General features: G+C 43.9%; 7 protein-coding genes across 7 annotated transcripts; 3 read left to right on the forward strand and 4 right to left on the reverse strand.

Annotated features, from left to right (window-relative positions):
• Positions 1 to 120: 120 nt before the first annotated feature.
• Positions 121 to 1,907, reverse strand: J7337_007128 (uncharacterized protein; the record flags this gene model as incomplete). Its single annotated transcript, XM_044824783.1, has 4 exons — positions 121 to 563; positions 618 to 1,502; positions 1,583 to 1,750; positions 1,865 to 1,907. 4 exons carry the CDS (start codon positions 1,905 to 1,907, stop codon positions 121 to 123), a joined length of 1,539 nt encoding a protein of 512 aa, XP_044680440.1.
• A 1,803-nt stretch (positions 1,908 to 3,710) lies between these two features.
• J7337_007129 (uncharacterized protein) lies at positions 3,711 to 5,248 on the forward strand (the record flags this gene model as incomplete). Its single annotated transcript, XM_044824784.1, has 2 exons — positions 3,711 to 3,820; positions 3,880 to 5,248. 2 exons carry the CDS (start codon positions 3,711 to 3,713, stop codon positions 5,246 to 5,248), a joined length of 1,479 nt encoding a protein of 492 aa, XP_044680441.1.
• Positions 5,249 to 5,675: 427 nt separating this feature from the next.
• ATG4 (Cysteine protease atg4) lies at positions 5,676 to 7,191 on the reverse strand (the record flags this gene model as incomplete). The annotated part of the gene is made up of 4 exons (XM_044824785.1): positions 5,676 to 6,063; positions 6,115 to 6,339; positions 6,401 to 6,569; positions 6,624 to 7,191. 4 exons carry the CDS (start codon positions 7,189 to 7,191, stop codon positions 5,676 to 5,678), a joined length of 1,350 nt encoding a protein of 449 aa, XP_044680442.1.
• Positions 7,192 to 8,432: 1,241 nt separating this feature from the next.
• Positions 8,433 to 10,391, forward strand: J7337_007131 (uncharacterized protein; the record flags this gene model as incomplete). The annotated part of the gene is made up of 3 exons (XM_044824786.1): positions 8,433 to 8,550; positions 8,597 to 9,893; positions 9,941 to 10,391. 3 exons carry the CDS (start codon positions 8,433 to 8,435, stop codon positions 10,389 to 10,391), a joined length of 1,866 nt encoding a protein of 621 aa, XP_044680443.1.
• A 352-nt stretch (positions 10,392 to 10,743) lies between these two features.
• On the reverse strand, positions 10,744 to 11,290 carry HTB1 (histone H2B; the record flags this gene model as incomplete). The annotated part of the gene is made up of 3 exons (XM_044824787.1): positions 10,744 to 10,922; positions 10,976 to 11,047; positions 11,125 to 11,290. 3 exons carry the CDS (start codon positions 11,288 to 11,290, stop codon positions 10,744 to 10,746), a joined length of 417 nt encoding a protein of 138 aa, XP_044680444.1.
• Positions 11,291 to 13,334: 2,044 nt separating this feature from the next.
• Positions 13,335 to 13,883, forward strand: HH2A (histone H2A; the record flags this gene model as incomplete). Its single annotated transcript, XM_044824788.1, has 3 exons — positions 13,335 to 13,390; positions 13,482 to 13,774; positions 13,828 to 13,883. The coding sequence occupies 3 exons, from the start codon at positions 13,335 to 13,337 to the stop codon at positions 13,881 to 13,883; spliced, it is 405 nt and encodes a 134-aa protein (XP_044680445.1).
• Positions 13,884 to 14,461: 578 nt separating this feature from the next.
• On the reverse strand, positions 14,462 to 14,813 carry J7337_007134 (uncharacterized protein; the record flags this gene model as incomplete). The annotated part of the gene is given in 3 exon segments (XM_044824789.1): positions 14,462 to 14,490; positions 14,550 to 14,639; positions 14,654 to 14,813. 3 exon segments carry the CDS (start codon positions 14,811 to 14,813, stop codon positions 14,462 to 14,464), a joined length of 279 nt encoding a protein of 92 aa, XP_044680446.1.
• Positions 14,814 to 22,657: the final 7,844 nt, after the last annotated feature.

Below are 22,657 nucleotides of genomic sequence, written 5' to 3' on the forward strand. Positions count from 1 at the left end.
AAGAACTCACAGGTATCGTGGTTCTTTCTAATGCAAAAGTCTATGCCAATCCAAGTCGCTCAAATATGTCGTGATGATGATGATAAAAAATAGTCGTGTCCATGTCTGAGCCCATTGAGCTCACATTATGCAGCATTCCTGGTGGACATAACCAGGCCCGTAGTCCTCGATACCACGCTCAATCTCGTTCGCGCGCGCTTTCTCTTTGACCTCCTTTGCAAAATATTTCTTCATGTACTTTTGTAGTTCGTAGTCAAGATTCATCGCAGAAGCCTTAAGGACCACATCCGCTCTGCACAATGGGCAATGCTTCTCCTTTCGTCGCTGAATCTTGATGACACAACGGATACAGAATACGTGCTGGCAGTCGAGACGGACGGGCAAGTAAGCTACTGAGAAACAGACTGGGCAAAGATAGTCGTTGAGCTGGGGAACTTTGGATACGAGCTCTTGCGACATTTGTGCGCAGACATCTCGTGCAATGGTGCCTGCTAAGAGCTTGTCTGAGTGAACAACGGTAGGGAACTTTCTAGCAACTCCCAGCGCTGTTCGTTTGTCAAATTCTTTGGCGATGTCAGTATCTCGGGCTTAACAAGCACTTGGCATATTCCACTTACTTTTGAGAATTTTGGCAACGGCAGTTTTGTTAAGCTCCTGGAACTGCATGTTCTTTAGGAGGGACGCATTCAAGTTGATGAAGCGGTTGAAAGCTGCCGTGCTCTCGGGAAGCTTGAAATCTTTGACGAGATTCTGCTGAGCGACCTGATCCTGGAACCATTGCAGCTGCCTCAGAGCGACTTGACTTGAGCGTTCTCCATGGTCTTGTTCGTGGGTAGCGAAGAAGATCTCAGCATCCAGGTACAGCTCGAAAATCTGTCGCCATCGTGCAAGATCTGTCTTTGAGAATCGTTTCGGCTTTACGACCTGTTCAACTTCTTTCCCAAGCGCTACAATTTCCGAGGTCATGGTTTTCTCTTCCTCCATTTGTAGAGCATCAAGGTTGTTGACATCGCTCTGAAGCATCTCGAAGAACTCGGCATCGAAAGTCAGGGGAACCTCAATGATTTCGTACGTTCCTTCGGTCCCACCAGTAGCAGGTGAGGTCGCCGCGGCTTCGGTCGAGCCATCGTTTGTAGGCTCAGCGATGGGTTCTGTTTGCTTGGAGTCGCTTGCTGGCTTCTCGGTAATTTTAACAGTCGTTTCGTCGGCGACAGCAATGGCAAGCTTGTCGTTGGCTTCGTCAACGAGCGCATCAACGGTTTCGGTGGAGGGTACAGAGGTGGTCTCGACGACGGCTTCGGCTTTTGCGTCGTCCTTCACAGAGTCTGATTCTGGCGATTTAGTGGCAGACTCGACTTGCGCTGGTTGGTTCTGGGAGAGGTTGATTGCGATCTTGTTGAGAAAGTCGCGCGTATTGGGCGCAAGCGAGGCATCGACGGGGACACCATCGTGAAGATGGACCTGTACGATGAGTTTTGGGCGGAGGTGAGAGTCGGCACCACCTGTGAAGAGTCAGTCAGTCAGTTTTGGGCGGAGGAGAAAACCGTTGAAAACCGTTGAAAACGTTGGGGTCAAGTCATACCGTTGAGTTTATACTTCAAGGCCACAGGAGACGCCTCGTCGGGGTTGAGGAGCTCGCGCAACGTCTCAGGATCAAGTCCAAGCTCATGCAGCTCCCGCGCAACTTTCTTGAGACATTTCTTGAGCTGGCTATAGGGAATAGCATGATCTACCCAGTGAGCAGGGAAGTCTGTGAGGCTTGGTCAGACACTAATTAGGTACAGTATGTAGGATGCACAGAAGTGACAGTATATTGAATTTGAAACAACTCGAATATGGACAAGAGCATTTGGACTAGACGAACCTTGAGCTCGTAGAGTCTCTTTGAAATCGTGACCGAATTTCATGATTGCCAAATTGGTGGAGCGGCAAATATATCCAGTGTCAGGTCAGGAGTTTTCGCATAAGAGAGGCACGCGACCACTTGCAGTATAAGGCAGCTGGTGGCAAAAAGGACGAGAAAAGACGAAGGAATAAAAGCAGAACAAGCGACGCTTAAGGCTGAAAGGCTCGGATCGCAGGAGGAAAAGCAGAGGAAGGATCAAGAATCAAGTCAGGGAAATGCGCCGCATCAAAGAAAAGGAGGAGGAGAAGAAAAGGTGAGTGAGTGCCATTAAGGTAGTTAACTTAGGAACTAGGTAACCAGACAATTAATGAATGAATGGCCTCGTGCGTGGAAAAGATCGATACTATTGTATCAAAAGAGTAATGGGAGGGAGGGAGGGAGGAAGAGACCTAACTCAATGCAGACTCGCCCACGTAAATATTGGTACCGATTTCGGGTCACTCGTGGTGTTTTTCTTTTTCTTCTGCCCTCTGAAAGGGTAACTAACTATCTTCCATTTGCTTTAGAAGAGGGAAGAAACGGGTAAGGATGAGCCTGGAGTGGGCTCTCGGCAATCTCTTGCCGGCAGCGGTAGAGGCCTTTGTGAACTGAATGATACCTTTCACGAATCAGGCCAACTGCATCTGCATCATTCGACCATTTTCGCTGGCCGAGACTCGAGACTCGAGACTCTCAAGCCAGTCTAGCACAGGCAGGCCTAGACCAGCAGACATTTTCGCATTCCCCCGATCGAGTTTTGCATTATCGGCATTGGTGATTGGTTCATCATGGTACAATCAATCAGTGGTGCCATGGATGGGGAAATGGTCAGATGACTGCTAAAAATAAAATAAATAAATGACAGCCTGTATCTGTATGGCAATGCAAATCTGGTCGCAAAGTCATGATGCCAACAGCCAAAGATGCAATAGATTGCCATGTCCATACATGCAACAACTGGACTGTCGATGTCAAAGGCCATCAAATTTCAGACGAACCGCGTCTGTGCTCTGTTAGCTCACCGATCACCCGTACAACTAGTCCATTCTCTTCAGCCTCGTGTGCGATCCAGGCTTTATCATTGGTAGGCCCACGGTTTCTAGATTATTTCCTTGAGGAACCACCAACAGTGAAATCTGAGATGCAAATGGTATAAAGGCGTTGATCCGGAAAGCTCAGATGAGCTTTGTACCAGTAATTTACACCGGCATTAACCTGTTTCATTCACCGTAGGAAGGGATATGTATCTCATAATGGCGTAAGAGCGAAATGAAGGAGAATGGAGAAGTTACTAATTGTTAGTCATGAATATGGAACCCAAGAGTACCTAGTATTATGCCTGATTGACAAGTAACGAGTATTCAGGGCTCAGCACCTTAGTAGAGTAGCTCGTGTGGGAAAAGGGGGCATGTGATAGTAGGAGATAATGCCATCAAAGAGCGGCCATACTATATCCGTAAAGGATGAAACCGTTTTCCATAAACTCCTACAGTATGACTCGTTGTGAATCATCCAGCGTATAGAGTGAGATGCATGGTGAGTAACAAATGAGCTTACACGCTTCTCATGGATCTTTTCTAGAAAACGGAAATAGCGGGGGGGTATATCCTGCAGGGAGAAAGCAAATTTATTTATTTTATTTGGCCTGCTTAAATTGTCTATCGTTGATTTTGCCCCGCGATGCCCCTCCTTCACACAAAGCTCCAAGTCCAGACCTCAAATATATCATATATAAATCACTGCCTTTCCTATTATCTATTTTCTGGAAACAGCAGATTCGACCAAAACTCTCACTGGCCCCGTGTTGCTCATCCAAATAGTAAACATGGGAGCCCAACAATCCTCAGAAACCTCCAATGCTGGTGGCCCAGCTCCCGTCGCAAAAACATGTTACTACGAGCTGCTCAGTGTTGAACGTTCTGCAACAGACGATGAGTAAATCTCTCTGGATATGCCCCTCTATCTTGTCTTCCTATTGACCTTTTCTTGACTAGGATCAAGCGAGCCTACCGCAGAAAAGCACTCGAGCTTCATCCTGATCGCAACATCAATGATGTCGAGACCGCCACACGCCGCTTTGCTGAAGTTCAAACCGCTTACGAGATCCTGTCTGATCCTCAAGAGAGAGCTTGGTACGATTCACACCGCGATGCCATCCTCAGTGGAAGAGACGGCGACGATGACGGCCAACCTACTACTTTCCGCAATGTGCGACTCACATCGGCTGAGGAGATCATGGGCTTGATCCGCAAGTTCAATGCTGCGGTGCCCTTCGATAACGAACCCACGGGTTTTTACGGAATTTGCAGGGAAACTTTCGAACACTTGGCCATGGAAGAGGAGGCTGCTGCCGATAACGACGACCTCGATGTCCGGGACTACCCAACTTTTGGATCCTCTGACGATGACTACGAGGATGTTGTGAAACCATTTTACACTGCATGGACTGGCTTCGCAACCGTCAAGTCATTCGCATGGAAGGATAAATATCGACTTTCTGACGCCCCCGACCGCCGTGTCCGCCGTTTGATGGAGAAGGAGAACAAGAAGATGCGGGAGGACGCCATTCGCGAGTTCAATGATGCTGTCAACTTCCTTGTCGGCTTCGTGCGCAAACGAGACCCCAGATACCTACCCAATTCGCAGACCCAAGACGAGCGCCAGGCTTCCCTGCGAAATGCTGCTGCGGCCCAGGCCGCTCGATCACGAGCTGCGAACCAGGAACGCATGGCATCATTCGAGATTCCCGAATGGGCCCAGGCTCGATCCGACGACAATGGAGCAGAGGGGGATTTTTCAGAATCTGAAGAGGAATCAGAGGTTGAGATACTGGAGTGCGTTGTATGCAACAAGTCGTTCAAAAGCGAGAAGCAGCTTGAGGCGCACGAGAAGAGCAAGAAGCACATCAAGGCTGTTCAACAACTGCGTCGGCAGATGAAGCGCGAAGGTGCTGAGCTGGAGCTTGATGAGGCATCATCGCCACGTGAGGCAAATGCGAACAAGCAAAAAGATCCTGCAGCACAGGAAGACAGTGTTAAAGAGGAGCCGCTTCAATCGACTCAAGGTGAGGCTGTATCGCCGCCTCCAGCGGATTCGTCCCTCGCCGCGACACCTGCTGAGTCTGCAGACGCATCAGACGACACCGACTACGCACCCAGGGATGTTGTTGAGGAGAGAATAGCTTCGGCCAGCCAACTCAAGATTACCAGCGATGTTACTAATGAAGACGATGAAATATCAGCATCAGTGCAGGGTCTGTCGGTTGATGAGCCTGCGCAGGGCAAGAAGGTTGGCAAGGCCAAGGCCAAACGCGCCAAGAAAGCTGCGGCTGCACAGTCGCAGAAAGAAGAAGAAGTATGTTGACATATCGACGATCATCTTTCTGTTAAGCTGACGATAGTTGATAGCCACGGTGCGGAGTTTGTGGGGAGACTTTTGCTTCTAGAACCAGGCTGTTCGTCCATATTCGAGAGGAGGGACATGCAGAACTAAAATCAGTGACTGGTGGAGGCAAGAAGAAGAAGAGATGATTAAGGATCTAATGCATACAATATGCATATTGCATTCAACCATATCACCATTCGGCAGGTGATATGAAACGACAGGCAGCGCGTGAAGAACGCGTTGTATCTCGCAGCCTTAAACGACAAAAATCGTGATAAAGAGGGTCATTCGAATCGATTTCAATGTCTATCCCGACGTAACGCCTGGTCCTCCTGCCAATCATTATGGGTTGCAGGAAATTACAGCCAAAATAAGTATCAAAACAACGCCGGGCCCAATAACCAATCTAGGCCTCCTGAATGGTATCCGTATCATCATCACTTAGCGTCTCAACTTCGTCAATTGCGCCTTCACGGCCCTCGCTTGAGCCTCCGTGGACTGCGTTTTGCTGCGCCACATGGATAATCGACTTGCCTTGGACATGCTTGACCCCACGCTTCCAGTCCTGCCAGTCCTCCTCACTCCGAATCAGAAAACCTATTAGCATACTGGGATCCATCTCGCGAACGTGGATGCGGCGCAGTCGAGCGGTATGACACGATTCTATTTCTTCGCTGGTGTAATCCATGGGGTTCTCATGGTATGGGAGTGCAGGCCTTGTGTGGTGAGGATCAAGGTAGAATAGGAAGGAGCCTTGCGAGCCGATGAAGTAATGGGATGAGGATGGACGGCCTCTGCGCATGGTCAGTACTATAAATATGTCAAGAGTGCCATGTAGTACTCACCCTGCGATACCCACGGATTGCGGCATCTGAAGTGCTGCAATCAGAGCTTCCCAGTAGACGGGGGTTATCTTATCTAGTCCCAGCCGAGTCCCTACCAACACAAGCGTGGGGTGGAAGGCTTCGCCGGTTGGCTTCGCAATTTTCATAAAGTCATCCTCGTAGACATCAGGCCCATCGCCAGTGGAATATACCCTGATTGAGGGCTCATGTGAGTTCGCCAATGCTCTTCAATTTGTGTGTTAGAACTGATATCGCGTGTGTAATAATGGTGAGGACTTGGACGTACTGGATGCAGCGGGCTGTTGCTGATGGGCCAAACCATTCACCCGGATACTTGCCACAGGCGCTGGCACCATGTCGGACGAAACTGTGTATTGAGTATGGAGCTCTTGGGTCGTCGGCAAAATCTTTGAGGATACGACATTCTTCTTCTAGTGATTGTCCCTGACGCCAGTCTGTACGGTGTCAGGCATATGATATAGTCTAGTGTGGTGGGCGCTTTGACTTACCTCTCCCAAGGCGAACGAGTGCGATGGTGTTTGCAAGTAAACTTTGACCAGACCGAATCATGCATCCCCACCCGCTGTCTGATGAGAATGGGCTCTGATCCCCTAGTTGGCTCTTGAGTCTCATCGACAGTGACAGTGAAAATGTGGCTTGGGGGTTCGTGGAACGAGGAATGGGTTCGAACTCTGATCTGTAAGTCATCCATATCCTTGATTCAAAATCGGTTATGAAGCCAGATGGCCATCCACCGTCATTCGACTGGTCGTCATATGCCAGTGATGATGAGAAACTGCTCGATATTGATTCCGGTGGGGTTTCTGGGGCATTTGTCGGTATGTTGGGCGATCGAGCCGCATCCTGATCTTCGGTGTCCGACTTGGGTGCTGGGGGCGGCGTCTGGGGATTTTGTTCATCGGACTTTGTGTTTTTCTTATCGCTTAGCTTATAGGAGCGTCCAAGACACCAGACTGGATGATCGTGGGCAACATCGTTGGTAGGTTCTGGATCCCAGAACATCTGTACGATCCGTCGATAACGTCCGAGGTCGACATTGGCCATGGCGTTCTCCATGTTGATAGACATGGATCTTAGGCTTTCATTTGTTTGCTCGTCCGTTATAGAACTTGAGGAGCTCGGGATCGAAATGCAATATAAATGTAAGATGTGTGCCTCAACAAGGAGGCAACATGAAGCTTCAGGTGGGATAGAAGGCAGCAGACAGGAAACGGACAGATGGGGTCCTGGCTATGGGTGAGCTTTGGCCTTAGCCTGGCAGTGGAGAGTCAGCTGGGGCCGGCGGGCGGCGGGGAAGAAACAACCCAGAGCTTGTGACTCGCACCCGGAGGCCAGCCCGTGAGAAGCGCCTGAGGTGGACTTCGGTTCCAGTGGAGCTGGTACTGGCTCTAGGTACTCGGTACCATGGAACGCACGCGATATAGGATCTGGTGCACGGGCCATCCGTGACACGTCTCGACGTCAGACTCGATATCTGTTGAATTGCTCGAGTTCACATAGCCTGTGGTTAATAGAAATGCTGTATTTTTCCGTGCTTCTGTATTTATATACTCTATTTACACATATATTTACGCGTTTTTCTCTACCCTCCTCTCTTCCCATCAAAGTGGGGTTGCGCATGTGTTTTACTGTAAAGTCTACTCATGATCAAACGTTAGCATGATGGTTTCAATGGAAATATTGGGTAAAACACGACTATGTTAGTTTTGTACACACAGGCACCTCAATATGTACGAGATACGATGTCTAGACACTTGGATTATATACCAAACTATGCTGATATAAACAAAATTTTATTCTAGAACTGCTTTTGGTTGAAAATCGCAGATGTCCAGTTCTCGATATTGCTTCATGTTCCCACCCTATACCAAAAAATGGATGACTGTTGAATTTATCGGTACGTACTGCGGCTGCCTCCCTCGAGCCTGCCTGTGAGCTTTTCCGCAAACGCTCAAGCGGACCCACCAATCGATACCGCCTCCCGCCTGCAGCCTGCATCACGGCTTCTTCCAATGACGCTTATCTCGGCCATCTGGCCCCACTTTATTTACCGAGCCAATCGATAGACCAGCGGCAACGCAAAGTCCACCGCGGGGTGACTCGTTTTCTTTGCCATCGACAAAGATCTGTAACACCTTTCTCTCACCCAAAACACAACATTGTTTTTATGGTGCACAACCACTATAAATATCAACTGGACTGCCATACCGAACTACTCTCACAATGAAGGCTACCTCTCTTTGATATTGCCATGGCAAAAAACAAGCGGGGAGCTCCCGCTTTCCGTGGCGCAAAGAATGCCAGGGGAGGTCGAGGAGGTAGGGGAGCTTTTCGTGGAGGTGGGAGCTATTCACCAACGCCGCTCCGAGTCAATTTTGCAAGAGAAGAAACTGGTACGGATCACTGTGATGCAAAGTGCGCAAATGTCGAAGTGCTTGGCCGCTGACCTGATCCATTATAGCTGGATTCACGCTTGCCGACGAAGCTCGCCAGACATCCCAGCATGACCATTCTACATGGGGGAATTCCAGTCTACGACTGCGGCCAGTTGCTTTCGTAAGCGCTGGACCTACGGAACCTTTGAAGCTCTTGGATGCGATTGTTGACCGGGCCGACAAGAAAGATGACCAGGCTGACGAACAGAGCTTCGAAGAATCGACCGACGAGGTTGAGTTTATTGGCCCTGACGACCTCGAGGAGGCAATCCAAGCTGAGACTGCACCCGAAGAAAGCGTGCCACAGGATGTACCATTCTTCTTTGATCTCACAGGAGACCAGGTCCAAAAGAAGAAGGATCTTCCCCCGGTGGAGATACCGGATAGACCATCCTCGAGGAGCAGTACCTCGAGCGAGGAAGTGCTCCTCTTCAAGGGCCGAGGTGCGCAGAGAAACGTACAATATGTGCCTGATATCGACATGGTGCAGATGCAGACTGAAATTCGTGTCGTCGAGCAGGCTATCATCACTGAGCCGGCCCATTCACAACAACCACCAGCACCAACACCAGAACTGCAAACGGCACCAATCCGCAATAAGAACTTAACCAAAACGGAGAAAAAACAGAAGAAGCGTGAGAAACGTAATGCTAAAACTAAATTTGACGACGACGAGGATGCCATTCTTGCCGACTATATCGCCAACCTCAAGGAAAACACTGAAGTTGATGATTACTTCAAGGAACTGCTCGAAGGTGGAAGACACTCAGACGACAGTGGCGTATCCGAGTCAGCCAATGCTGCAGGAGATGACACGGATGATGATACGGACGACGCTGAAGCGACCAACGGAGATGAGGTCCCTAGCGAGATCGATGACGAGACACTCACAAGACTGATTGCCGGCCAGCAGCTTGGGCAAGATCTGGGTATGGAGGATGTACACTTCGGAAATTCTTCGAGCGACTCCGACTCAGACGATGACGACACTGGCAAGAGGACGAAACAGCACCAGGAATTTGACGATAATTTTGATTTGATGGATTGGGATCGTCCCAGCCTGCGTCGGCGCAAAGGCAAAGGCGCTCGAGCTCAGATCAGCTTCAACATGTCTGATTCTGAACTGGAAGCATCCCTCCAAGCCAGCTGGAAGAGCGATCGCCTTAAGAAATCCGAACGAAAGAAACAGCGAGAGGAAATGCGCGCTCTTGGCATGCTAGGCAAAAAAGACCCTGACGATCTGCGGGTCAAATATTCCGATGGAATGAACATGGACCAAGTCGCAGACGAGCTACAAACATTCCTGATGGGTTCTGACGAACAGTGAGTTGTCATCAGGTTATTTATGAATTTCAACTGACTAATTACAGACTTAATTTTCCCCCTATGGATAACAATGCGCGCAAGATGATCCACGAGCTGGCGAGTAAATTCAAACTCAAGTCCAAGTCAATTGGAAAAGGCGACCAACGAAGACCGACACTTCATCGGACAAAGCGCACACCTCCCTACGTCCCAGCAACATTCGATCAAGCTCTCAAGCGCGTCAATCGCAAGTATCTTCCTCGGTCTGACAAGAAGGGCAAGAAAGGGAATCGCTTGCCGTCTGCTCGTGGTGGCACTTCCGTCGCGGCTGCTACATATCAAGATGGTGAGGTGGTTGGTGCTTCAGCGCCAGAATTGGGCATCGAGAACCGTGGAAGAGCGATGCTGGAGAAGATGGGCTGGAGTATGGGGACTGCACTCGGGGCTTCCAACAACAAGGGCATAATGCAACCTGTTACTCATACAATGAAGCGTTCGAAAGCTGGACTGGGATAGAAGTTGGTCATGTTTAAAACGACACTTTCATGGAGTTTGAGGAACGCAACAAACTGTAGAGATTAGAAACTAAAGGCATCAAACAAGACACACATGTAACAGTAAAAGGATGGGACACAAAGCTTATGTGCACGAATTCATTTGATCGAGACCCTATTCTCGATGTTTATTGTACAACCGCGAACCCCGTTGCCCGTGTGAAGACATTGCCCCCAGGAAATAAAACAAAACCATCCGTAACGCATTATGAGGCCCCTAAAACAGGGCTGGATCCCCGTGAAACCTCGGACTCATGACACCCTGATGCCACGCGTGAAAAACCAAATGCCCAAAAATCAAGCCATCAAAGCACTTATTTTGTCGAGGAAGAGTACTTTGTAACCGCCTTGGTACCCTCAGAGACGGCGTGCTTGGCAAGCTCACCGGGGAGGATGAGACGGACAGAGGTCTGGATCTCTCGGGAAGAGATGGTGGACTTCTTGTTGTAGGCGGCAAGCTTAGAGGCCTCAGAAGCGACGCGCTCGAAGATGTCTGGACCAAGAGTCAGATCAAGTTGGAGTAGTTAAGTAGATGATGCGACATACCGTTGACAAAAGAGTTCAGGATGGACATGGCACGGTTGGAGATACCAGTGTCGGGGTGGACCTGCTTGAGGACTGGAGATGCAAGTCAGTAAACGCGTTACCAAAACAAGACGCGATAAGGCGCGATTGAGGTTGGAATTGGAACCCACCCTTGTAGATGTAAGAAGAGTATGTCTCCTTGCGGGTCTTGGAGCGCTTCTTCTTGTCGCCAGAGGCGGCAGTCTTCTTGCCGGCATCCTTCTTCTCCTGAGGAGCCTTGGAGGCAGTAGCGGGAGCCTTGGAGGCGGGCTTCTTGTCTGCAGCCTTAGGAGCCATTTCAAAAGATGGAAAAGAGGTTTGAAAAAAAGTGTGTGGGTTGGTTGTGTCGGTTGAGTAAGTTGTTGTGAGGCGAGAAGATGCTGTTGTAGATTGGAAGTTGATGGCGAGAAGAGAAGATCGGGGAGTGGGTTGGGTTTTTGTAGCTGGCGCGTTGTCGGTGTTAGCGGGTTACTGATTGCCTGGGGGGCGTGCGCACGCGTGCTTGCTTCAATTGCGCGGGCCTGCTTAGCGGCTGGTGGAGGTGATCTTGGAGGGGACCTGCCAGGCCAGCCCCTCTTTTCTGTTGCTGCTGGGTGAAATAAAATTGGGTGACGGTTCTTTTTTTTGATTGGTTCTTTGCGCTCACAATCACGCTCTAACCTTTACAAGGCCGCCCCCCACCAGCATCCTTTCCATCATCGTTTTTGATGGGAGCATCCGTTTCCATTTCCATTCTCATTTTCGCGTCGTGGTCTCTTTGCTTCCCTCGTCCTCTTTCATCACCTCCCAGCTCCCGCGTCTCAGCCCGGGTCATTCTTCTCTTGCTCTTTGATTTCTTTCCTTTTACATATCACTTCTACTCATAGTATAGGTACTTTCATCCATCATATCCACCTTGTAGAGCCGTTCAAAATGTCGTGATGACTCCAAATATGCCCGATTCTAAACGTGACAGCCTTGGAGGCCCGTAATGAGCGTAAGATTTTGTAAATTGAGCTGTATACCGATCCGGGTCCCTGAATACGCCCAGATCTGTTCGAGCACCCTTGCCTACGCGCCCGCCTTTCTCATCAACGCGTCCGTTCCGTTATGAAGGAGGAAGGCTCCGGACTGTGGCCCGTCACGTCCGCAACGCAACGGCAACGAGTCGCCATTCGGGGTCGGTCGTCGTCACTCCTGAGGATGCCGTGCCGGCTTCTCCCCACATCTGCATCCGTTTGAGTCCCGAGACGGACATCTATAGGGCTGCTGGCTCCGTCGTGACCGGTTCCTGACGGATCTCGAAGAGATCTGACATCGAAAAGCCGGGGGTTTTTTGATTTGTGGACCGTCCACACATGCAATATACGTCACAGTACCTGAATCTGGGGTTCATGTAGTCAAATTGAGGCTTAAATCTATATCTCTAAACTAAAAAAAGAAAGAAAATTCAAGTTGTATACACCTTTCAAAGGTGTATATGGGCCAAATCAAAGTAGAAAAAAGACACAAAACATGCCTTGGTATGACGAAGATGGATCAAACTTCACAGAATCAAAAGAATTTCAGACCAAAATGGGCCAAAGAAAAACAAGTCAAAGATCAGACCCAGTTGGAACAACTTCAAACAAAACAGACCAGGTGGAAGAGGAAGAAAGTCCCAAAAATCACGCAAACGAGAGCGCGACCGAGCAACAGAGCAACCGGACCAGACCAGTTCAAACAAGATGAGCTGGAGCTGGCACAAGTTGACAAACGTGGGAGGCCAAAGGTATCGGAAAACCGCATTGGCTTTGACTGATTGTGACGTGAACAAGTGTCCAACGTGTCCTCCAATCATCAAATCGCGCCGCGCACAGCAAAAAATGTAGAGAGGAGGAAAAAAGAAAATGGAGGACGAAAAACCTTGTGGTGCGGGCAAGGTGAGAGGAGAAAGCAGAATAACGCGCAAGTGATCTTGGTTGGAGGGCATAACATACCTAGAAAATCGGTTTTATTATTTCGCCGGGGGCCATTTTAGTGGGCCATCGACCACTGGCCAGTAACAAGTGCTACAGGCGCGCCAGGGGTGTTCGATTTTATTTTTTAATGCGTCGAGGAGCTTGGTTTCCCAATTTCGCCAAATGCGGCTAGCCCCAAATCGCGTTGCCAGCTGCAAGTGAGTGATCTGGGATCAGAGCTCCCGACGCGCGAAAAGTACTTAACCTCTACGTCCCCCGCCAACGTTATCTCTTCCACTTCTCATCAACCAATTGTCATCACAACCACTCTCTTCGACTCTTTCATCCATCTCAATAAAGTCTTTCAGACTCCTCAATCACCTCTTTTTTAACCAACCACCCCAAACCACCCAACCTTCAAAATGACTGGCGGCGGAAAGTCTGGCGGCAAGGCCTCTGGTTCCAAGAACGCGCAATCGTAAGTCTTGCCTCTTCGCTCACTTTGACGCGCCTTTTCGATCGCGTCTTTTCACCTTGATCGATCTCAAGCTAACACCACTCTTCTCCAGGCGATCTTCCAAGGCTGGTCTCGCGTTCCCTGTTGGTCGTGTCCACCGTCTTCTCCGAAAGGGCAACTACGCTCAGCGTGTTGGTGCCGGTGCTCCCGTCTACCTCGCTGCCGTTCTCGAGTACCTCGCTGCCGAAATCCTCGAGTTGGCTGGTAACGCTGCCCGTGACAACAAGAAGACCCGTATCATCCCCCGTCATCTCCAGCTCGCCATCCGAAACGATGAGGAGTTGAACAAGCTTCTGGGTCACGTCACCATTGCCCAGGGTGGTGTCCTTCCCAACATCCACCAGAGTACGTTATCCATTTTCCCCCATAACTTTTCATCACCACTAACATCGCCCCAGACCTTCTGCCCAAGAAGACGGGTAAGACTGGCAAGAACGCTAGCCAGGAGCTGTAAATGGTTCATTTGGTTCTTGTTTTTCCATGCGATGGCTGGTTGTTTGGGTTGTCATGACAAAGGGGTCACGGTTCAAGGGTTCATACGGTTGTTTTTCATCAGTTTATTCGCGCATTAGGGTTGTACAATAATCCCCCACGGCTATGGTCATGAAATAAGAATACTTCAAAGATCTACATCCTCGCCTCTTAACCCTGCTGTGAACGTATTCACCACTGAAAACTATCATCCTCTAACTTAGCTTGGACCATGCCTTTCGCTGTCCCGAACTGATAAATACTCGCTGTTTGCAACTGCTATTTCTCAGTGATTTTGTGCTCAGCTATCGCTTCCAAATATAAGACATTTGCTTGCAGTGATTAGCCTTCTAACATGCATCATCGATAAGATGCCTGCCGCTCGTAGAGTGTCGGTAAGTGCTGATTCTTGTGGCCAGATGTCGACCTCGTTCGCACTGATACGATACTTGAATGACCAAATTCATTTGATTCATGCTACAGCCCTCTCCGCGAGCCCATCTGTATCCTCTTCTATGTACATATATCCTCTCGTACAGCCCAAATAATCCAGTCGAGTTTTTAGTGTCGGTTAACAGGGTGTGGGGGAGCTATTCACATATCAGTTTCCGGATTATTGATGGCTGGGTGCCACCGGATATATACTCACGGTCGAGAACAGGCGACGGGAGGTTTCGCTCAAACTTGGAGCCTGTGACAGTATCATTAGCATTCTGCACCTGACGACTCTTGCCATATGCTGGAGAGATATACCTCCGGGGGCTGTAGGGGGAGTATAAGGGTCGGGGTGCTTCCAGCTCTCTAGCAGCTTCTCGGTCTCGGTCAATAGGGCCTGTGCATCAGAATCAGCGTCTAGATCATCTTCCAGCCGCCAATTGGTGACAAACCCTTTGATGTCGGGGATCGGTGACATTGCGGTTGGCCTCGAATAGTGAGCGAATATACATAGCCTGGCCACGCCACAGGTGTCGATGGACGGCCCAATCTAGCGCCAGCTTCAATGAGCGGCGGTAGAGGGATCTGAATACGATGACAGTCAGCGCATGGAGCTCGATGAATCGGCAATCGTTGAGCCGGCGGTTCGGGAGGAGGTAAATGTTACTGACAAGGCAGCTCGTCGCGTCGACATGGTTTGTGAGGTAGTGAGAGTACGCGTGACCGGGCCCAGTCGAGAAAGGCTCCTCGCTATCGGGCAATTGGTCGGTTTTCGCAGGGATATCTGCCGTCTGGCGTTCGCTCGAGGGTTTCGTTGTTATGCTGGCCGTCTCGGTCGAGGTTGGGATACTGCGAAGAATGTCGACAATGACGGCAAAGATTTGGTGCCTTGTTGCCTCGTTCCGATAAATAGCCGATCAGCTTGGCCTACCCTGTACTTTGAGAAAAACACGAATCAATGCGTTACTGGTTCGACAGAAGCTTCTTGAACCAGTCAGGCAACCTTATCGGGACTTCTATATGTTGATTAGTACGGTATACTCTGTTGCGAGCTAGATCAAACCAAACTGGCGGCTAGACCTCGATATTTCGATACACGTTCCTGATTTTAACGTGCATATGGCAAGAAAGTACTAGCAACTAACGAGAGAATGAGAACTAGATGTCAAACTCGGCTACTATGTCTGTGGCATTTAAAAAAACTGTGCCAAAAGAACAAAATAAGTGAGAATTTAGTATTCCCCCAGTAAGTCCAAAAATCATCACTACTGGGTTCAGTATAAGCTATTCAAATGTTGGCAGAGACAGCCCAGTACAACAGGTAATTGAGGTGCATGGACCAACATCTGAATTAGTTTTATGCGACAGCCTATTGGTTGCTCTTAAGCTGCCAAAACGAGGTAGCTTCGAGCTGAAACTGGGGAAATAGCCGCGCCACATATCTCACGTTGAGCCACACTCGTAGTCCCTCGTTAAAGGCGTGACTCATACACCCCGGCAATCGCTGAATGTACGCATCGTAGTAAGGCTACTGGCACTGGCACTGAGTACTTGAAACCGAGATGCTTACTCTTCTTAATTGCTGTGGTTATCCTGTAAAAGATTAACAGAGCTTGGTATCGTGTCTATTCGGCATAACATCAAGGCATAGACGTGACCAAGTTCATGGCATCTCGGATCCAGCAGCCATAAACCATAGTGGGAGCAAAGACAACTAATCAGCGAATCTGCCCATATGAGAGAACATGAGATTATATGAGTAGTCGACTGGAGCTTTACAGCTAGTGCTGAACGAGATGTATGCCGAGTTGGCTGATACAGAGTAGATGTTGGAAGGCAAGAATTTGTCCATGTCCATATGACGACTTTCAACTTTCAACTTAAATGATATATTATTGAACGGGATGGTAATACTTAGCGCGTAGCGGAGTGCCACTGAGAGAGCAATGCCACCAAAACTTTGATTCATGACTGGGATCCAATCAAATAGCATGCTGATAACTGCCTGACCATTATACTGAAGCATTTACGTAGTGAATCTAAGAGTCAGAGAAGATGTAGTGACATGGAGCTATATATATTTCGCTATGGCCTAAGTAAGGGCGACAGTGAAGCCTGCGAAGCAAGGCGCGCGTTTCGGAATGTGAGAACAAAACAAGAGCTTCACCTATATTCTAACAAGGGGCACCAATCATACCGATAGATCGTCCACCTGAACCTGCGAGCTGCTTGAATGTCGTTGTGTCTTGAGTCCAGCTAACGACCAAGGGTGAGCACCACAGGGTAAGCTTCTCCAGTTGAGATCATTACAACCATGGGTCCTGGAGGCTCTATATGAAGACGTGCATGGACAACCTGAGTCTATAGAAACATTGTTGTGGACAGTGACACGATTCGTGAGAGTTACTGAAAAGAATGGCTCTCAGAGGACAGTGTCTCAGTACACTCACGTCACCCATGTAGCTGGCACGGAAGGGTTCGGCGTCGCCTGGGAGTGTTGGCACTTGGCGATTTCTACATCAATAGCGACCCATTGTGCATCGAGTACTCAATTGCTGCATATTATTTGTTGGTGTTGGATTTATTTATGCTTGGGTTGCGCTTGAACTAAAGCTCGTTTCAGGACGGCCGCCTTACAGGTAAAGTTCTTTCTTCCCGACCGTTTAGATTGTCACGGGGAGCGTGGGCGAAAGACCAGCAACACCCGTTGATATGAGGAGAAATGTGAGATAAAAACTGATTTAGATATGCAGTGATTCGATTGAGACATTCGCCAGACGATAAAATCCTGGAGAAGGCTGTTGCTGGCCACTTGGAAGTAAAAGTCACTACCAAGAACGATCGGTTTTACACTCACGACCTCTAAACCAAAGTCAACAAAACAAAATCCAATGACGTTTCTACGTACCAAAGTTTGACAGTAAATTATGACCGAAGGTCTGTTGGACTATCTCCAATCTGGCCAACACCCCGTGATGGATCTTACCACGAGAGGTAAAACGAAGAAAGAACTTGACAAAGACTGGGCGATTGTGTGACGACTGGAAGAACTGGATATGAACTGATGTGCCATTCCCAAGTCGGATTGCGACGTTAAAAGGCGAGTGTCAGGGACCTCAAGAGGAGAGCTTGTTTTTCTCCTGCGTTCTCCAGAGGAGGCACACTGGAGTCTCTGAGTTCATCTGCATCATTCCTAGCCTATTAGTACTCAGAGAAGTATGACCAGGCGCATGGTTATCGCATAAACTCCAGACTTTGGTCTTGGTAGGGGCGAGGGGAGTGTTTACCAGAACAACCTATCGTCCCACAATGAACTGAATGAAACCCAAAACTTCCCACTGGCCTAGCCTAAACAATAACTAATGTTATTTTTTTTTTTATAGCCTTGACCCAGTAACGACCAATAAATAGGACCCAGATATTCCAATAATAGCCACAAAAGTATCAACTATAAAGTCTCTAGCCAGACTGAAATCTCAATAAACTTAATCAATAAGGTTACCTTTAGGCTGCAGCATCTCAAGCAACTCTAATCAAGATGAACACGTCGCCTGACCAGCTGAAGAGCTATAAAACTCGACTGACAGGGTCTGCGACTCCCCCACAACCTTGACATAACTAATGTTATAGAGGTAGAATAGAGAGTAGAAAAGTGCCAATGGGGAACGAAAGTGGCCTTGGGGGCGTTGTTGCAGCAAGCAAAACCGGGACAGACTGGGCGAAAAGACACGAGTTCTCATTCATGTAGCTAGCCATACACAAATCCGAACCCCTTTGTACTTTGGGAAACGAATGTCAATGGGAATTGAACGAGATGGGAGCGCACCCAAAGACTAAGCGGCGACATTCAAGATACTGCATGTGGAGCGTCTGCAACTGGGTTGCTGAGCATCATCAGTTCATGCTCAAACCTAGCTGAGAGAGTCCGCAAGGCCAGGCCAAGGGAGACAAAGATGAGAAAGAAGTTGAGATTATTTTTAACAAGCGCTAAAAGAATTAGAACTCGCCAAGTGTGGGTAAAACCCCCAACCCGCATGGACAAGCGTCAAGCACAATCACTGTACTTCTGACAGTCGTGATGCCTGAGCGACAGTTCGGTGACAAAGCTTTATGAACAAATGACAAGCCGGATCATCTATGGTGACTTAAGGCTCCTTGCTAGAGAGGCGTTGCTAGGCGTAACCACTGAAGGAGGACTAGATTCAGTCGAGTCACTGATTGGCAAAGGACATGAAAGCTATAAGGGATATCGGAAAGAAGGAGGCACTGAAGTAGAGAAGATTTCTCCTTATCCTCTACTGTCTATGAATTTCAGCACCGCGAGGAAAAAGGTGATGTCCCATTGACACCACTGAGCTGGACCAATAGTCATAACAAATCTGACGTCTCACTGCTTTGCAAAAATTAAGAAACCAAGACGGCCTCAATCACCATCAGTGACAAGGGGGCCATATGGTTATGTAGGTTCTAGTCTAGGTGCTGTTATTTTCTGCCATGTATGCGAACCCTGGAACATTTCGATTTGTATCAAGTTGCTGCAGGAAAATACGGCTTGTTAATAGTCCATGGCATGCACACTGTGAAATTGGGCGATAATGTGTTATGTAAGCAGGAGGACACTAGCAAAAGAATGAGAAGGAGAAAATACGATAAGCTCTGGCTCAGATATCATATCCTCTTAGATCTTTTAGATGTGCATTCTATTCTCAAGTGGATGATCTCTTATCGCAAAGTGTGATGATGCTTGATTGAATGCAGAATGATTCCTGCTTAAGTCGATATGTTTGATCAAATTATGTAAATACGATGCCGATACCCGAGGCCAGTAAGGGAGCGACTGGTGGTTGTGCAGGGAGTGAATATCCAGGCATAACAAATTTCATCAGGAGCTTAGCAAGGATATTCATACCTAGAGACGAACAGGCAGAGACAGTGGCTAGTCTCGTGTAATTGAATGGCATGCAGCTTTATGCGCTAAGAGTTATGCTTACCAGCCTCGCCGTGCTATATTATCTACTCCTATGTTACTGTAGTTATGAATATACTTTCTGAGAAAGGTATAAAGGAGGGAACTTATACCTATATAATAAAAACATATTCCTATACTAAAGTAATTATTATTTAAAAAAAAAAAATATATATATATATATATATATTTTTCCTTAGTTTAACTACTATTTTATTATTAATTTTATTTTATTTATAGTTTAAATATCTTAAGTATTAATTAGCTATATTTATTTTTAATTTATATTCTTTATATTACTTTATATTACTTTATATTACTTTATTAAAATATTAAAATATCTTTATAGTAATATATAAAGTATAGCTTTTTATTAAACTACTATTAATATTACTATTTATTACTTTAATATTAGTTATTATTTTATAAAGTAAATATATTTAATTAAGTAAATTTTATTTAATTAACTATAGCTTTATTTACTTATTAAAGGGCTTTTTTAACTTTTAAATAAAACTCTTTTTTATATATAAAATCTTTTTTATTTTATATAATTAACTTTATAGATTTTCTAAGTCTAGTTTAACTACTATTTTATTATTAATTTTACTTTATCTATTTAAATATAAAAGCAGTTAGTTATATACCTAGGCATAAATATTTAATTAATAGAAGTTAATTTGACTTTTATTAACTAACTTATATAAATAAAGTTAACTTTCTTTTTTTATAAAACCCTGCTATTACCCTGCCTTTATTTAACTTTATATATAAATATACTGCCTTTTTATTATTATAGTCTTAGACTATAACTAGCTTATCCCCAGTTTAACTACTATTTTATTATTAATTTTACTTTATCTATAGTTTAGATATAAGGGCAGTTAATTATATGCCTAGGTATATATATTTAATTAATAGAAGTTAATTTAGCTTTCGCTAACTAACTTATATAAAAGTTAACCTTCTTCCTTTAAACCCTGCTATTACCCTGCCTTTATCCTTATATTAATAACAGGATCCCCTTTATAGTAATAACCTATTTAGCTATATTATAAAGCTACTTTTTATATATATTTAATAAGCTTATAAAGGCAGTAAAGAAAGCTACTTAATTTAATTAAAAAGGATAATCTTTTTTTAAGACTTTCTTTAAATTTAAAAGGCTTATAAGCTTATTATAGACTTAGCTTAAGTTAATTATATTAAAATAAGCTAAATAATCTATATAATTAATTAACTTAATTAACTTATAGTTAAAGATAGCTATTTTAATAAGATTAAATTAATACTTTAATAAGAAATTCTTCTTGTTAGTAATTATTATTATATAAATATTTTCTAGATCTTTTTTATTAGCTACCTATAAGGCAGGCTTAATAGCTATATTAAGGTTATAGCTAGTTATATAGTAGGCTTAATTATATAGCTATAGGCTATTTTATAATATTATATTAGTAGCTTTAATAGATATTAGTAACTATAATTAATAGGTTAGGGAATATACTTTATAATAAGTATACTAAGCCTAGTATTCTTTTAACTAGGGTAAAGGAAGAAGGTTAATATAGCTACTAAGGGACCTGTAGGCAGTACTTATACTACTTAATTAAGGCAGTAATTACACTACTTAAGGCAGATAAACTTTAACTAATTTTAAGCTTTATAATTCTAGCTTACTATAGGGGCCTTACTATTTAAGCTATTATATAAAAAGTTAAAAGCTTAATAGCCTTAAATAAGGCTAATAGTAATTAAAAAAAAAATAACTAGCTTATTATATTAATAATAAAATCCCCTTTATAGTAATAATCCTTTTAGCTATATTATAAAGCTACTTTTTATATATATTTAAGCTTATTTTTTATTAAATTATTATTAATATTATTATTTATTACTTTAGCTTTAGTTATTATTTTATAAAATAAATATATTTAATTAAGTAAATTCTATTTAATTAATTATAGCTTTATTTACTTATTAAAAGGCTTTTTTAACTTTTAAATAAAACTTTTTTTTATATATTAAATTTTTTATTTTATATAATTAATTTTAATAGAATTTTTAAAGTAATTTTATTATATATAAACTTTAAATATTATTTATAAAAAGTATACCTTTAGGTTTATAAAGTTTATAATTATAAAATTAATAATCTTTATTAAATTACTATTAATATTACTATTTATTACTTTAATATTAGTTATTATTTTATAAAGTAAATATACTTAATTAAGCCTAAGTATTAATTAACTATATTTACTTTTAATTTATATTCCTTATATTACTTTATATTACTTTATAACTTAATTTAATTTATTACTAATTTACTAAGCTAGCTTTAGCCTATTAATATTTATAGTTTTTTTTTTAATACTAAAACCTTTATTTTATAATTTACCTTTTTATTTTTCTTTTTCTTATTATTTTTTTTTTTTACTTTATAATAGCTTTTAATTTTTATAATATAATATTTATATTATTAATTTAATTACTTTAATTATATATTTTAATTTTATAAACTATATTTAATATTAGCTATTATTACTACTTAATTTAATAGCTTTAATAAAGGCCTATTACTTTATTAATAAATCTTAATCTTACTTTAAGTAATTAGCTAGGTTTTTTAAGGCTTTTAATTTACTTATAATAGTTAATATAATAAATATATTTTATATATTTAAAAGCTTTATAATATAATTAAAGATTATAAGATTAAATTATTATATTAATATTAATTTATTAATATATAATAAGTCTTTACTTATAATATTTAAATATTAAAAGAAAGTATATAAATTAGAAATATTATTAATATTAAAATTATTAATATTAATTAAATTACTATTTATATAAGTATTAACTACTATAATAAAATAGTTATAGCTATTAATATTAATTATATAATATAGTATTTTTAAATAATTTTTATAGTTTTTAGCTTATTTAAAATTAGGCTTTTAAAGTTAAAGCTTTAATATTAATTACCTTAATTAAATAATAATAAAAAAGGCCTTTAGCTTACTAAAGCTAGGGAAAATATCTTTTTATATTTATAAATTAAAGCTATTTATTTAATTAAATTATAAGGTTAAAGGTAATATTATATAACTTTAAGACTTACTTTTAAAGTTATTATATTTTTTAATATTATATATAATACTTTATATATAATATATTAACTCTAGTTTAATTACTATTTTATTATTAATTTTACTTTATTTACAGTTTAGATATAAAAGTAATTAGTTATATACTTAAGTATATATATTTAATTAATAGAGCTAGTTATTATTAACTTTAGGTTAATTTAACTTTTATTAACTAACTTATATAAAAGTTAACCTTATTCC

This window comes from Fusarium musae, chromosome 5 (assembly GCF_019915245.1).
Source record: "Fusarium musae strain F31 chromosome 5, whole genome shotgun sequence".
Classification (NCBI taxonomy): Eukaryota; Fungi; Ascomycota; class Sordariomycetes; order Hypocreales; family Nectriaceae; genus Fusarium; species Fusarium musae.